This window comes from Schistocerca nitens, chromosome 6 (genome assembly GCF_023898315.1).
Source record: "Schistocerca nitens isolate TAMUIC-IGC-003100 chromosome 6, iqSchNite1.1, whole genome shotgun sequence".
Taxonomy (NCBI): Eukaryota; Metazoa; Arthropoda; class Insecta; order Orthoptera; family Acrididae; genus Schistocerca; species Schistocerca nitens.
This window is the reverse complement of record NC_064619.1, coordinates 476,979,447-476,997,390: the sequence shown is the minus strand read 5'-3', so window position 1 is coordinate 476,997,390 and position 17,944 is coordinate 476,979,447. Positions and strand designations below refer to the sequence as shown.

At 38.3% G+C, this 17,944-nt stretch overlaps 1 protein-coding gene across 3 annotated transcripts in view; it reads right to left on the bottom strand.

The window, feature by feature from the left end:
• Window positions 1-9,507: 9,507 nt before the first annotated feature.
• LOC126263119 (pickpocket protein 28-like) overlaps window positions 9,508-17,944 on the bottom strand; it is a 331,006-nt gene continuing 322,569 nt past the window's right edge. For all 3 annotated transcript variants that reach the window (XM_049960131.1, XM_049960132.1, XM_049960133.1), the window contains one exon: window positions 9,508-9,630. In XM_049960131.1, coding sequence (XP_049816088.1) covers window positions 9,527-9,630 — 104 coding nt within the window. In that variant the 3' untranslated portion in view covers window positions 9,508-9,526. The remainder of the gene's footprint in view (window positions 9,631-17,944) is intronic.

Genomic DNA, 17,944 nt, shown 5'->3' with positions numbered 1-17,944 from the left:
AGAAAAGTGGTCACAAATTGATATTCTTACAGGTACTGACGGAAAATGCAAAACTGTAAACTATGAAGGCTGATGGATGAATGTGCGATGCTGCAGCGCAACTTCGCCATGCAGCTGGCAAGGGTAATAAACAGGGGACATGTTGATACCAGGGCATAAATCTTTGTGAATTTCATTCTGTATTCAGTTGAACAGTAACCAGCATTTGAAAGATGACATGTAGTTGGGCTCAAAGAAGCCAGTTGGAGTAGTCAGCCAATCACTTGACATCTGATTAGGAGCAATGTCACTTTTCCATGATTTTGACAAGAATGGTTGAACCAGGGCCGAGTACAATCTCAAAAATGAAGCAATCAGCCAAGAGAAACAACTGAATGTGAGGACTGAACAATCATCAGAGAGGCACTCAGAGCCCCAGATTCATCATTATCATCAACCTGATGTGCAACAGGTTCTTCAGTGACTGCAAGGACCATTAACAGGTGGCTCACAGAAAGGGGGCAGATCTCATGGCACCTTCTGCAGCGACTACCATTGGCCTCTGTACACCAGCAAGCCCATCTGCAGTGGTGTCAGGGACATTCATCCTGGAATGTCTTTGAAAGGAGTAGAATTGTCTTCAGTGATGAGTCCTGCTTCAAATTGAGCCTGATGACCAACAAGGATGTGACTGGAGATGCCCCAGACATTGGTGGGATGCCAATTTGGCTATCGCCCGCCATACAGCATGACAACCGGGAGTGGGGTGCCATTTCGTTTCATAGCAGGACACCTTTGGTTGTGATCTGTGGTACCCTTGCACCACAGTTGTACATCAATAATATTCTACGGCTCATTTTGTTGCCCTCCCTGGCAAGCCATCCTTGCCTTAAATTTCAGTGAGGTAATACCTGCCCGCACATGGCTAGATTTTCTACGGCTTGTCTCCATGCTTGACAACTACACCTTGCCCAGCAAGGTTGCCAGCTCTCTCTCCAATTGAAAACATTTGGAGCATTATGGGCAGGGCCTTCCAACCAGTATGGAACTTTGATGATCTAATACATCAATTTGACAGAATTTGGCATGATATCCCTCAGGAGAATATCCAGCAACTCTGTCAATCAGTGCCAAGCCAAATAGCTGCTAGCAGAAGGGCCAGAGGTTGACAAATGCATTGCTGACTTGCTCAGTTTGTGAAGCCCTTTCTCTTGAATAAATCATTAACTTCTTCTGAAATTGTAATCATTTGTTTGTCTCGTCATGTACATCACATCTACCAGTTTCTGTCCCACTCAGTTAATTTCTTCATGTTGCATCATTTTTGCTTGTTTACCCCTTGGAGCATATAAATGCACCTGTTGCAAAGTGATTGATAACACTGATGCTCCCTTGGATTCAAGATTTCAAAATAATTCTGAACTGAAATTTGTAATTTTACTATCACATGAAAACTAAGGACAATACTGTAACTAGTTCCCTGAAAGCAGCTTTCAAAGTTCTTTAGATGCATATCAAAAGTTCTTTGACACCATTTGACAAAAAAATAAGGTGACTGTAGTGTGCAGTTCTGAAGAGTTTATAAATAAAACCACGAGTAGATTTGCAAAACTGCTGAGAATTATTTCGGTTCCAAACAAAAGTTTACAGCAGTTTAAGATGTTAGTGTCATTACTGTATACATTCCTGTGAGTATGTCTTCAGCAAAAAGATCACTTTCAGCTGTGAAGAGAATCAAAATTTTACTAGGGAAGAGGCACTGTCCCATCTCTCATTTGTAGCTCACCTACTAGGACCACTAAGAAAGAAGGGACATTCCTTTGAGGAGGTGGTTTCTAAATTTGCTTTCCAAGAGAGGAGAGTGGAATTTAAGTTCCTTTGATGTTGCAGAAATTCTCCATCAAGAGATTAAAGCCAGAAACTAGTTATTTTCTGTAAAAGTTTGCTTATAGTGATGTAAATTGATATTAGGTCTAATTATTTCAGCATCTATTCTTTCAATTTAAACTGCTACCAGTTGTGAGCATTATTGAGATGGGGGTGTCTGAATGGTTACTGCACACCACTGACATCTATGGAAATGGTGCCCAGGGTATGCTCCTGACTTCCCTACTTTAGTTTTACCACTAGCTACCCATCTAAAAAAAAAAAAAATATCAACATTTTTCACAACAGAGCCTTTAATGTTAAAGATCTTTTCTTAGCCATGCCTAAAAGTAATTGAATGAGCTTCTATCCACCAAACCATATTAAAACATGGCTCACACTTCATCTATCAAATTCATCTAAAAGCTAACTCAGCCTTTCTAGTCAGCCATCTGACAACATAGCAGTATCCCATACAGTGTATCATGAATGTCCTGGTTGTTACCTCATATATCAAGTTCCTATAACAGAATTGGCTAAGATCTACGTGCTAATTTTGGCCATAATTGCCACTCTGTCATGGTTAATTAAAACTAGAGACACGCCTTTAGCCAAAATATGATGCTGTTTTCCCTTGGGCTATGCATACTATTCTACTTGCTCCAAACATATAGAGAACATTTTTCATGCCCTCCTTGGTGAGTGGGCTTGGAAGTAGCCTATACCACACGTGAGAAAATACCGCAACATCTGAAGTGACAATGGGGAAAAAGCCTTTTCACTTACCTCACTTTACTCTAGAACAATATCATCCAAGATGCCCAGTACATATAGTACTATTTAATGGCAAAAAAAAAAAAAAAAAAAAAAAAAAAAAAAAAAAAAAAAAAAAAAACATGCTGAATGTAGTGCCAATGAAATAATACAAAATCAAATCACAATGGCATAGAAAGATGTACGTATGTGACCAGGGACTATCACAGTACCTATGATGGGAATATAATATAAAATAAAAATATCTGATATCTTAGACCTTACTTTTTATTGTGCCCTACAGCCATCTGTTATTACAAGCTAGCCTAAGATCTCATGACACTGCAGTCATCTGACTGCTGGGAATACAGCATAGGTGAAGTATGTGTCATTGGTATGAGAAGTGGTTGGCAAATGAATTGCTATGCACTGTTACTTTGTTCATTATGAATTTTTAACACAAGTGCTTACCAAAGCTTTGTATCTCTCCACTATCTAATACAGCCCTTTTAGAGGGTTGTTTATTTTAGCTAGCAAGTATACAAATTTACAACTGATAAATGAATCATTAAATTAAAAAAGAATCCTTAATAGGAAACTGAAATTCTTCTTCTAGCTCTAAAACTGATTTTTAAAAAAATTGTAAGACATATTATATTGAATTATGGCAAATTTAATTTTAACAGTAGTTTACAGTTCCCACTAATGATATGAATGCTCACAGCATCCACAGTAGCTCCAGGATTCCTCAAACAGAGAGAGCTTCATATATGCTATCCAATCAAAAGTATCTGAACATATCTATGTAATGCAGAATTGACCACTAAATGTCATGAGAGGTGGACTCACCAGTACAAAAGGAGGTGGGAGTGTTGTGTTGTCAGTAGAGAAGCAGTAACAACAAAATTGATTGATCAAGAAAACTCAGTGACTTCAAGTTTGGACTAATCATTGGCTGCCACCTGAGTCACCAGATCCAGACTGACAGACTGAGATCATTGAAAACTAAGCTGCGTGATTGTAAAAAAAAATCACTTGAAATCAGTGGCAGGAATTACTGCTGAGTTACAAAGTGCTACCATCAGTCCAACTAGCACAATGAATGTGCATAGATGAGTGGTTTGTAGTGTTGAATGATGTTATACCTTGTGGCAGTCCAATGGAAGGATTTGGGTTTGGCGAATGCCTGGAGAACATTACCATCATGTATAGTTCCAACAGTGAAGTACAGAGGAGGAGATGTTACAATATGGGTTTGTTTTTCATGGTTAGACTATGGTCCCCTTATTATGCTTAAGAAAATGCTAAATACAGCATTTTGTACTGAGTGCAGTAGAGGAACAGTTTTGAGATGATAACTGTTCGTATCAGGATGACAATGCATCTCTGAAATGGGCTGGCCTGTCCCGAGTCCTGACAGGAATGCAATGGAACATCTGTCAGTTGAGTTAGAATGTCAGCTTTGTGCTGACCCCAACATCTAACATCACTAGCTTATCTAATTTTGGCTCTTGAGGAAGAATGAGCTACCATTCCTCGACAGACATTCAGACAACTTGCAGAGCCTGTGTTATTCTGAAGTATGATGCAATGTTCCTTTGGACACGCATGTATGTCTGAAGGAAAAGGCATTGTGGTGACTACAGCCATCAAGAAATACATGAAATGTATTCACAGTTGTGAATATGGACAACTGTCAGTTGTATAATGGAATCATGGCAATGAAAATATGTGCCAGACCGGGACTCAAACTTGATTTGCTGCTTATTGCGAGCTGTCAGCTTACCATTTGGCTATCCAAGCATGACTCACAACCATACCCACACTTCCATATGTCATTAACTGCGTGTCTACATCATGTACTCGTACATCCATTATGTATATTCCCGTACAGGGGAGAGATTTTACTTGAAATTCACCTGCCTGATGTCAACGGATAAATATAATATTACTGCACCTGCATTATTCTGAATTATGAAGGAACATTGCATCATAATTCAGAATAACACAAGCACTGCAATATTGTATTTATCTGCTGACACCGAGCAAGCAACTTTCAAGTAAAATGTCTCCCCTGTACGGGAATATACATAATGGGTGTATGAGTACAGGTTGTTGATGCATGGTTGATGACATATGGAAGTTTGGGTCTGGCTCTGAGATGTGCTCAGATAACCAAATGGTAAGGTGACTGCTCACGATAAGCAGGAAATTTGGATTTGAGTCCTGGTCCGGCACAAATTTTCAGTGTCATCATTCCATTATACAGCTGATGGTTGTTCATATTCACAACTGCGAATACATTTCATGTATTTCATAATGACTGTAGTCACGGCAGTACCTGTTCCTTCATACATGCATGCACCTCCAAAGGAATAGTGCATTGTAATTCAGAATAACACAGTCACTGCAACATCATATTTATCCGCTGACACTGGGCAAGCGACTTGCAAGTAAAATGTCTCCTCTGTACAGGAATATAACAATGGATGTATGAGTAGAGGTTGTAGACACGTGATTGACAACATATGGACGTTTGGGTCTGGCTTTGAGTTTTGCTTGGATAGCCAGATGGTAAGGCGACTGCTTGCAACATGTGGGAAATCTGGGTTTGAGTCTCGGTGAAGCACATATTTTTGTTGTTGTCATTCCATTATACAGCTGACAGCTGTCCATATTTGCAAGTGTGAATACATTTCATGTAACTCATTGAAAGTGTTCTCTGCTGAGATAAAGCTATTGTAAGGACAAAAGGCCCACTAATAGGTGTCCAGATACTTTTGAACAGATAGTGTATTTCATAGTCACAGTGATTATTAGTCGCTAAGCAAAATCCTACTTTGTGACTTAGATATGGTTTCCTTAATACAGACACATTTACAGGTGGAAATAAAAGATGTAAGATGTAACTTGTGTCTCCAGATTACATGTTTCCAGAAATTTGTAACTCCTGAAGTACTTTCTATGACCTGCATGAGGCTGTACAAGAAACAGAGGGCATGAAAGCAGTGGTAGCTGGTTTATTCTTGTCTATGTTTACAGTTAACAATATCTGTACTGATGGCCCATTTCCCCATGTTGTCCTTCAACTGCCAGACCCCTGGTCATATCTTCCTTAGCAAATGTGATGTCAGCCAGCTTTAATTGTGCATTAGCCTTAAAATGTTTCCTTATGTCTGAAGTAATGTGCATATTCAGGTCACCAGTGCTATTACACTTAACTGCTGCTTCTTGAAATACTAATCAGACAAACCTTGTCATTATTCTTGATGTGGACTTCTTCACCATTCCAATTTTCCTGGGCTGGAATCTGGAAGCTCTAATCAATTCTCTACTCTCTCTATGCCTTTTCTTTTTCTTGTACCTTTTCCCACATTTGTTTAGGGTCACTATGGTTATTAACAGATTTGACATGGTTAGTTTAAGTGATGGATGGATACCATTCCTATCAGAACCCATTAATTCCCCCCACCCCTTGCCCTCCTCTAGGACAGGATATTTGTACCCCAAACTGTCAGTGTGTCATGTTATTCATGTGAAAGTGACCAGAAGTTTTCTAAATATTTGTGAATCATGTAACTGAGGTACCAGCCCAGTATTCACTCAGTGGGATGTGGAAAGCCACCTAAAAATTACATCCAGGCTGGCCGGCACACCGATCCTCATCGTTAATCTGCTGAGTGGAATTGATCTGGGGCCGGCACTCCTCCCTGTCCTGGAAGTGACGCTTTAATATGCACTGCTGTCAGGGTGGGTAATTTCCAACTCTCTCTACCAAAGAAAACGAAAGCTCTTCTACTCAACACAATTATGTGAAATCTTCATGTACAATATCATAAGCAAGGGAACAGTTCATTTACAATTCATGAGCATACATCTATCTGACATAAATCCTGTATAATGTTCATGAATGACAGTTCTGTACAATCTACATGATAGAATTAAGCTTTTCTTTCTTTTATGACATAAGCAAGACTGTCGTGGCATGTCTTTTTTTCTCTGTGACACAGCCTGCTTCTCCAAGGCGGAATTTCTTAGCATGGAATAATTGCCCAACCAGCAAGTACTGGAAAGCATAAAAAAACTGCTGTTGTCATCCTGCCTTGGAGATGCAACTTCCTAACAGTTTATAGTTCTAAAAAAAATTACTAATAACAAATACTTTCATGACGTGAGGTTTTAAAGTGTTTCCTTCTGCCACAGTTTTCATCTCGCCTTCTTTCGAGTAATGGTAAGCTCTTCAGATGACTGTACCAAGTTTTCCAAGGACCTCAACCATTGCCAAGTGGGAATATCTTCTTGCAGTGGTTCTGTAATTCCCTGATATAATTTAAACTTTCTGATTCTCCCTCATCCTCCCTCCCCCCTTTTTCTGAGTCATCAGTCTTCTGACTTGTTTGATGTGGCCCGACACAAATTTATCTGCTGTGTCAGCCTCTTCATCTCAGTGTAGTCATTGCAACCTACATCCTCAATTATTTCCTAAATGTATTCCAGTCTCTGTCTTCCTCTACAGTTTTTACCCTGTACAGCACCCTCTAGTACCATGGAAGTTATTCCCTGATATGTTGACCCTTTCCTCTCTGATTCTGAGGAGAACCTCCAAATTCCTTACCTTATCATTCTACTTAGTTTTCAACATTTGTCTGTATTACCTTATCATTCTACTTAGTTTTCAACATTTGTCTGTAGCACAACATCTCAAATGCTTCAGTTCTATTCTGTTCTGGTTTTTCCACAGTCCATGTTTCACTGCCATACACTGCGGTGCTCCAAATGTACATTCTCAGAAATGTCTTCCCCAAAATAAAGACATATGTTTGATTCTAGCAGTCTTCCCTTGGCAGGAATTCCCTTTTTGTCTGTGATAGTCTGCTTTTGAGTCCCACTGACTCTGTCCATCATTGGTTATTTTGCTGCCTAGGTAACAGAATTCCTTAACTTCATCTACTTTGTGCCCATCAATCCTGATGTTAAGTTTTTCATTGCTCTCATTTGTGCTACTTTTCATTAATTTCCTCTTTCTTCAGTTTACTCTCAATCCATATTCTGTACTCATTAACTGTTCGTTCCATTCAACAGATCATTAAATTCATCTTCACTTTCACTGATGATAGCGATGTCGTAAGCGAATCTCTTATCATTGATATCCTTTCACCTTGAATTTTAATTCCATACTTGAACCTTTCTTTTATTTCCATCATTGCTTCTTTGATGTATAGATTGTACAGTAGGGGCAAAAGACTGCGTTCCTGTCTTACACCCTTTTTAATCAAAGCACTTTGTTCTTGGCCTTCCATTCTTATTTTTCCCTCTTGGCTCTTGCATATGTTGTATATTACCCATCTCTCCCTATAGTTTATCCCTGTTTTCCTCGGGATTTCAAACATCTTGCACCATGCACCATTTGACATTGTTGAAAGTTTTCTCCAGATTGAGAAAACCTATGAACATGTCTTGATTTTTTCTTAGTCTTTCTTCCATTATCAACTGCAGCGTCAGAATTGCCTCTCTCGTGTCTTTACCTTTCCTAAAGCCAGAGTGATCATCATCTAGCACATCCTCAATTTTGTTTTCCATTCTTCTATATATTGTTCTTGTCAGCAACTTGGATTCATGAGCTGCTCAGCTGATTGCACAATAATTCTTGCATTTGTCAGCTCTTGCAATCTTCAGTATTGTGTGGATGATATTTTTCCAAAATTCGGATGGTATTTCGCCAGACTCATACATTTTACCCACCCACATGAATAGTCGATTTGTTGCCACTTCCCCAATTATTTTATAAATTTTGATGGAATGTTATCCATCCCTTCTGCCTTATTTGATCTTAAGTCCTCCAAAGCTCTTTTAAATTCTGATTCTAATACTGCATCCCCTATCTCTTCTACATCGACTCCTCTTTCTTCTTCTGTCATGTCATCAGACAAGTCTTCCCACTCATAGAGGCCTTTAATTTATTCTTTCCACCCATCTGTTCTCTCCTCTGCATTTAACAATGGAATTCATATAGCACTCTTAATGTTACCACCCTTGCTTTTAATTTCACTGAAAATTGATTTGACCCTCCTATGTGCTGAGTCAGTCCTTCTGACAATCATTTCTTTTTTGATTTCTTCACATTTTTCCTGCAGCCATTTATCCTTAGGTTTCCTACACTTTCTACTCATTTCATTCCTAAGTGACTTGTATTTTTGTATTCCCAAATTTTCCAAAACATTTTTATAATATCTTCTTTCATCAATCAACTGAAGTTGCAGCAGTTACCTTCCTTCTTCCTTCATTTTTCTCTCCAACTTTTGCGACTGCTGTTTTTAGGGATGTCCATTCCTCTTCAACCAGACTGCCTACTGAGCTATTCCTTATCACAGTATCTATAGCCTTAGAGAACTTCAAGCATATCTCTTCATCCCTTAGTACTTCCGTACCCTACTTCTTTGTGTATTGCTTCTTGCTACTTACTTTCTTAAACTTCAGTCTACTCTCCATCACTACTAAATAGGGATCTGAGTCTACATCTGCTCCTGGGCCTTACAATCCAATAGCTGATTTTGGAATCTCTGCCTGAGTATGATGTACTCTAACTGAAATCTACTTGTATCTCCCAACCTTTTCCAAGTAGACCTCCTCCTCCTGCAATTCTTGAGCAGAGTATTTGAGCTAGAAGGCAAACTTTTGAAGTTGTTTTCCAGTCTTGTAAGTTGCTAATGAAAAGGTGACAGTTTAGATATAGAAATCTTGGAAGGAAAATTGTTCGTGGAGCCAGAGGAAAACAATGTGTAATGATGCAGGAGTGAGAGGGGGCATGAGTAATTCTGTGGCATTATTTTCCTTGAAAAAATGTTTGCTCTTTAATATCAAATTTTGAATACATTTCTTACAGATATTTTACTGAAGTATTTCTTTGAAGCAGGTTTCTTTATGAACATTATGAAAAGTAACACAGTGCTCGTGCTGTGAGGAAGTATATAAATTCGATGAGGCTCAGGACACTGAATCCCAGGAACAGTCCCAGCAGGCCACCACAATTCGCTATTGAAAGAAATGAAATGTCACTTAAACATTTTATATTCAATGCAATTATATTATGTCTTCATATATAATGTTGTTAGTAAGGTAACACTTTATTTCCAATTCGTGAGCATGCATCATTCTGACTTAATAGACAATATTGTGAAAAGGATAGTTGCCACTCACCGTATAGTGGGGATGCCGAGTCGCAGATAGAGACAACAAAGAGACTGTCAGATAGTGAGCTTTCAGCCAACAGGGCCTTCATCAGAGACAGATAACATACACACACAAACTCATACAAATGTTGCGTGAGTATGTGCATGTATGTATCTGTCTCTGATGAAGGCCTAGTTGGCTGAAAGCTCACACTCTGGCAGTCTTTCTGTTATGCCTATCTGTGTCTCAGCATCTCCACTATATGGTGAGTAGCAACTATCCTTTTCATAATGTCATTAAATTCCATCCTGGATTTTCCATTGTTAACATTAATATGAATCTTCCTTTCTCATCTCACACATGTTTAAAAAGTAAGGACCAAAAATTTATAAGAAGCACTAAAGGAATGGATGAAAAATATACTAGTTCTTTCAAATAAATATTTGCTTGGAGTGTGAACAATTGGCTTATGCCTAAGCAGGGGAGGGACAATGGTACTGGTGGGGATTTCATTGCAGGCATACACAGTGTAGAAGGGGAAGCATGCAGCTCTGTTGCTTTTCTCCTGTGGCACCAATTTAATGAGGTTACATTCAATCTCATACAAGGACAAAGTGCTCTCCCAGTATTTACTGTGGTTGCAAACTGTGTTTTTGGTACAGAAAAAAGGGCATTCCTACTGATGATGAATCGTGTATGTGATTGCTGTTAGCTGTTTCTAATGTCACAGCAAACTTTCAGCTGGAGATTCCAACACAGAATGTCCAGGTGATGTACACATGAAGCTTATCACCATCTTTTGAACTTCGAGGATTATTGAATCATTAACATTAGGGATGTGGGGCATCATACTGACAGATGACTCTAACAGTTGGCTGCAGCAGAATGAGTGGTGACGAGATGGACTCAGGGCAACAATATGCCAAGAAGAGTAGGTTTGGGCCTTACAATAGGACTACACCATGAGAAGATCATAGGACTATTCAGCTATCTCTGAGGAATGGACAGCTGACAACAGCTTAAATCTGGGCAGTGGTATAGGCACTGCGTCACCCCGAATGATCGGAAACAGATTATTGGAAATTGGGTTGAGAACTCAAATTACCTTGTGTCTTTTACTGCTGATGCTATACCACACTTTATGGAGTAGAAAAAGAGTCAGCTGTGATATTCAGTGGCATTCTGAGGTATTAAGCAATAAGGCTTGGTCATCAGACTGATGGCAACCTGTTTGTTGATGACTTGTTGAAAGGTCACAGAAAGTGATGATTCTCAATACCCATATGTCTCCAACTCATGGAATCATGGTGTGAGGAGCTATTGCATATGACAACATGTTTGATATACTTGCAGTGTGTGACAATAATGCCAAAGCCAACCTGATGTCATACCATTTATGACCAGGGCACAAAATAGCATACTTCAGCAGGATAATTTGAGATCCCATACTGTGATTCAGACCACAAATACCTTGACGGTTATATGGAGCTAGGGATGCCACTTTTCCAGAAACCCTGGGCTGGACAACTTCTCAGTTACACAGAATAAATAAAATGCTAACAGTTTACTACAAATATGGCTCAAATGGTTCAAATGGCTCTGAGCACTATGGGACTCAACTGCTGAGGTCATAAGTCTACTACAAATATCATATAAGTAATATAACCAATTTGTTGTATGGTACCTATAGTTTCTTAATACATCAAAATTTAGTTTTAATATTGTGTTAACAGACAATTAAAAAGAAAATTTTCTCCATTCCGTTCTTCTTTGTAATGTATGGATTTGTTGTTTAAACATGAAATGAATTTTTAAATAAACATTTACAGGCAATAGAATAAGTTCAGTTCAAAGCTCAGATAAAAAAAGAGAGAGAAAAATTTTGAAGAAAAGGCCCAAAAGTAACATGATCACTGTTTTGTATTTTTTTAATGCATATTTTGTGTTGGTCTTTGCTGCTTTCAGTAGATTTGCACTATCTGTCTCCCCCCCCCCCCATACCCCCACCCCCCGCACCCCCACCCCCACCCCCTGCCCTTTCTCCTGTCCCTGCTCTTTAAGAAAATTCAAAAATCCACCACAACTTTCAGAAAAGTTCACCTTTATTTGAAGCTTGAAGCTCTCCTCTTACTAAGGCTATGGACATATGATTTCTTTCTTTTGATCACTGGTTCTTCATCATACTGACGATTCTTCCAGCAAATGAGTTACTCGTAGCAACTGAAAATATGTACAACCTAAATCAATTGGGGAATGTCAGTTGTGGTCTGCTGCTTATAATATACCCAAATTTGGTCTTTGTTATACTTTTGTCAGTTCCCCCATATGTAGTCTAGAAATCACAGAATTGATTGTATAACTGATCTTTACCCAGGCTGAGATTCAGTTTGTAGGTAACCTTTAAAATATAGCACCATTGCAGATGAGAAATCTTCTTCTTGTGTAAGTGAAAAACTTGTAAACAGGTTGAACACATTGTTTTCAGAAAAGTCATAGTTATACGACAAATAACAAATGCAATGTGACTAGAATTAGTGTGCAACATTTTCAAAACTCAATCTCTGTGATTTTAGTATTCCTTCCACAATTTCATGAGCTTTGCACTCTTAAGAATTTATCTTGTCTCCTGCTCTCTGGCTTGCTTTAAGGTCCCATATTATTCTGTCCAGCTCAACAGAAGTAACTGAGGTATTTTTCAGTTTTCTAACAACAGTTTCAAACAGGGCCAAAATATGCTTTAGAAAACATAGATAACATTCAGGAAGTGAATGTAAAGTTCCTTCAGAATCATGCTCCCCATTTGACATCACAAACTGCCAAATCAGTCTTGAAAAGTATTCTTCATTCTTTGAAATAAAATATGAATTGATTTCAAGCCAGCAGCATACACATCTGTCAACTGCAGGAAGTAGTGAGAGCCATCTTGTACAGATGTCACAATATTTCCTTCAACTCGATCTCCATAAACTCTGAGCAGAACCAAATTCACTGTAGGTTTTGAGAACTAATGCCTCTGCATCATAATGCAATGTTTTAACACCATGTTTTAAAGTACTATTTATGACAAGGCAGTTATAATTAGCTATCAAAAAGGATGGATTTTTGTTTTTCAGTAAGATAAAAAACAAAATCTTTTTGCCATAGTTCACTGGAGAATTGTCAGCACTGTATGCACTTACTTGAGTCAGATAAAAGCTACTAGATTCTGTAATATTCTTTATTGCATGAAAAATATCTTCGTGGGTTTCTTTGGAGTCTTCATAAAAATGTAGCAGTCCCTGTGTGGCGAAGGCAAGCTGGGATCTCTTTACTTCCCCTCTTGTTTTGCCATCTGCCTCCTTAAATTCATTTTTGCCTAATTACCATTAACATGCATGAGAATAATCTGCATTTTCATAAAAGAGAAAGGTTGGCCCTCAATCTTAAGGAATATAGCACAAGGCCTAATTTTGTGCTTAGTTTTGTGTATGTAATTTATTTCCTAATTTATTTGGCTATTCCTAGTTAATATCTTTTGCTACAGATCATTATAGGGTGAAATCAGTAATTGTTTTGTGACTTAAATTATATTGCTGACTTATAAACATATGTAGATTTTGTACTAATTATAAACATTTGGAAGAAGAACTACTAGGATTCTTAAAGTATTTATTTAGCTCTATTAAAAAAAAAATATTAGCAAAGCCAGCCTGTAATTACATCCAAGCCCGCATCTTGTGGTCGTGCGGTAGCGTTCTCGCTTCCCACGCCCGGGTTCCCGGGTTCGATTCCCGGCGGGGTCAGGGATTTTCTCTGCCTCGTGATGGCTGGGTGTTGTGTGCTGTCCTTAGGTTAGTTAGGTTTAAGTAGTTCTAAGTTCTAGGGGACTGATGACCATAGATGTTAAGTCCCATAGTGCTCAGAGCCATTTGAGCCATTACATCCAAAATAATTACCAGGTTTGTCAAAAGTATAGTTTGTATAACTATATCTGTTAGTTTCATTATTTAAACAATTAATTCAGCCTAACCTTTGTGGTAGAATGAACTGTTAAAAGGAAGGAATTTCTTGATGTATTCAGTTAATTGAATGAGTTATGTTTTAATTGTAATTTCTGTAACTTAAACATCAAACAGTGTATTACTTCCAGTGCCTAATATTGTGAGGATATATAAAAGACCGATTTTTGGTCCCGAGACCATCAGTCCACTGCCGATTTTCATACATGAAACATGTATTGGTTAGATTAGCAACAACACATCAAGTTAACAGTGGAATAAGTATAACACAAATAGGCCTTGTGTTAGAACAATTAATAACAATGTCTGTTTAATTTATTTGAAAAATAGTGTCACATGTACCATATTATTCTGCAAGAACTGTGAAATGTGTGGTTAGGTTTTTACTGCTCATAGCTTCTTAAGTGTCAGGGAGTATTTTCTGAAAGTATTTGTATGGAACTAAAACATGGACGATAAATAGTTTAGACAAGAAGGGAATAAAGCTTTTGAAATGTGGTGTTACAGAAGAATGCTGAAGATTAGATGGGTCGACCACATAACTAATGAGGAGGTACTGAATAGAATTGGGGAGAAGAGAAATTTGTGGCACAACTTGACTAGAAGAAGGGATCAGTTGGTAGGACATTTTCTGAGGCATCAGGGGTTCACCAGTTTAGTATTGGAGGGCAGCGTGGAGGGTAAAAATTGTAGAGGGAGACTAAGAAATGAATACACTAAGCAGATTCAGAAGGATGTAGGTTGCAGTAGGTACTTGGAGATGAAGAAGCCTGCACAGGGTAGAGTAGCATGGAGAGCTGCATCAAACCAGTCTCTGGACTGAAGACCACAACAACAGATATTCAACAGCAAACTATTGTAGCAGTATGCAGATGTTGCGTGCAACCTATTAATGAGGCTTATCGACATTTACCAATAGTGAACTGGCAATATATTTGTGTAATATTGGGGGGGTTGTGAACAGTGAAAGTAAAGAACTGCGAAACACAATTGTGCACTGTTGGCTACATCATTTACAGTAATCACTCCCAATTTTTCAGCCAGTATAACAATGCAGTACGTTGACACCAAGGACTATCAACGAAGAAATAGATCAGATGAACATCACATATGGTGCCCCTTTGGGTGAGGAATATTGTATTTGGACACAATAAACAAGGATTTGCAAACTTTGAAGAGTGAACAGTGCAAATTGAATGGAGTGACTGAATTTAAAGTACTTGTGGCACCAGTATTGTTGAGAACAGTGAACTGACTAATTGACAGTGAAAAGTAATTACAGTATTCTGGAAGTTTGATTGTGCGTGAACAAGTAATGCGATAGGAAGCAACAACAACACAGCATAGCAACAAAAGATCGTTAGCCAAGGTTATGGAGGCAGCCATTACAAATGTTGGACCCAGCAGCCATCCTGGAATCAAGCTCGTCGGAGCAGCCATTATGGAGGACAGCCGCAGCAGCCAACTGGGAATCAAAGCTTGTCAGGGCAGCCATTATGAAGAGCAGCTGCAGCAGCCAATCAGCATACCAGCTGGAGTCAACCCACCTGATGTAAACAAGAGCGTTTTGGACGAGTGGGAGTAACCACAGCAGCAGCAGGAGATAAGTGAATAGAAATAAGGTAATTCATAGCAAAAGCTGTTTTATATTAAGTGCTACATAATGAGTGGCCTTAATGAACAAGACAGTGTGATGGGGGAGAATGGACAATATGGGAGTGATGTGATTGGTAACAAAATTGTAGAGGTTAAGTTTTTAAATGAACAGATAGACTTAATGGGGACTGATTCGATAGCTGATAGTGGTTATAAATCAGAAATTAATGTAACTCTGAATGATGGGGACGAAAGTCGTATTGTAGATGAGATGATAAAAGTGTCATCTACATTTTGTGGTGATGTGAGCAAAATGGACGAAAACAGTACTGAAGTGGGTGAAATTGTCAAGGCTAAGGAGGAAGAATCTAGTAGCAAAAGACAGCAAAGGCAAAAGTTTATGGCAGATGGAGAATTGGAAGCAATGTTAAGGTAAATTGTGAGTAGTTTGAGTGGGATGAGTATGAAATCAGACATTAGTAGGGTGGAAAATAAAACTGATAGCATTAAAACTGACATGGCTAGCTTAAAAAAAATTAAAAAGGAAATTAAGGTGGCCAGTTCTAATCTTTCAGAATTAAATAAGAAGGTTGAGGCAGTAGTGAAAGATCATGATGAAAAGACAAAGAAAGTAATACAGAATACTAATGAGAAACTAACATTAATGAGTAGTATATGTGTAGAAGAGAGCAAAAACTTTGTGATGACTATAGTAGGAGGGTGGAGGTTTCCGAGAAACAGAGTAAAGATGAAGTCAAAGCAGCCAGGAAATTTTGTGCTGAAAATAGGGTTAACTTGAGAATCAAATCAATCAGATTAAAAATGATTTATAAACGGAGATAGAAACCAAGTGTGTGGTAGTGGTAGAGGAAAAACTGGTAAAAGTAAATAAAAATGTAGATTCAAGATTGGCTGAAATGGAGAAAAAGGTACAAAATCTAAAGCACAGAGTGTTTAGTATACCAAACAGTCCTTCATTTGTTAGTTGTAAAAAATTTAATGATTTTGAACCATATGGGGAAGTGCATCAACTGTATTTCATTAGGAAATTTAATGATTTGCCTGAAACATGGAATGACAAAGAGAAAATGCCATTTGCAGGAGGTTTTTTGAAAGGGGGTGTTTATGGATGTGCAGCTTTTGTAGCTGATGGTTGTACTTGTGGAATAGCTTTAAGAAAGCATTTTTCAATGAATATTGGTCCAAAGAGAAGCAGCCGGGAATTTTGAGTGAATTTTGGGGAGGGGAGAGATTTGGTTCTAGGAAGGGTACTGTGAAAGGTTTTGTCGGTTTTGGATACGCAAAACTGAAATATTTGGACAAAGAGCTAGGTAGTGAATCAATAATTATGGATTTAGAAACTAAGTTGCCTCAGAAAGTTAGAGATTTGCTTGTACCTGTCCCTAGAGTAATATTAGTGATTTTTTGAATTATGTTGGTAAAGTGGAGAGGGTGAAGCTCTCAGTGGAAGACCATAGGAGGAATTTTGGTGATGATAATCAATCAGGGAAGGAGTTTCAGGTAAATAGGGTGAACAGAACTAATTGTAGTAGAAATTCAAGAAATGATTGGGTGGAGGATATCCAGAATGGGCTCGGAAATGGTAGGAGAAAGTCAACGAACAGAACTGGAGGAGAAGATGGTAATTCTGGATCAAACCATTTAAACTAGAAAATGCACCAGTTCTGGCTCACCCTAGACTAGCAGGTAGTGATGAAGAGCCACATGCATATAAATGTGCTGTAATCACAGGTAAGGGTAATGTAAATGATAGTAGGAAGATGAGTGTCAATTCTAATTCTAGTGAGATGTTGAATGATGGTTTGTAGCAATGTTTATCCTGTAAAAAGAGAGGAGGAAGTTACTATAATAAAATTAAGTGATGCTGTTGCTGTTGCTCAGGATGTCCAAAGTGTCAAAATGGATGCTAAGTTTTTAAGAGGACATAAAGAATTCAGGTGTTTTGCTTTGTGATCTAATACTGGAAACAAGAATCAACTAATGAACCAAGTATTTGAGGGCAATTATGGTGACAGTGGGTCTGATTCTGACAGTAGTTGTAATGATGATAGCAATGATGAATCCAGTAGTGCTGAGGACAAGGTACTTGACTTGAATTTATCATCGATAGTGATGGCAACGTGTTAAGTACAGAAAGAATAATGGAGGATATTATTAGGCCTAATGGAGAGTTAGAGTTAGAGAGTGGTAATGAAGAAGAGGACCATCCTTTCTGTCATTTGACTGTGTCTGATAATTGTTTTGGTAAGCAGGATGATAGTTTTTCCAGGGAAAGGATTAATGAGGATTTGTTGTATGAAGAAGATCACATGATAAGTAAAAAGGAAATGTGGTGCCCTGTAATAACAGCAAGTGTACAAGGTATACATATTAAGTATCTACTGGATAATGGTAGTGATTTGAATGGCATTTCACAGGCATTTTTTGAATCTATTAAGAACACAGAGGGTATACTAGTGATGCATGTTTGTGGAATAAAAATTATTGGAGCTACTGAAGTTTTGTTTTTTAAGTGCAACAGAAGTAGGTACGAAGTACCATTTTTGGAAGGTATGGACAAG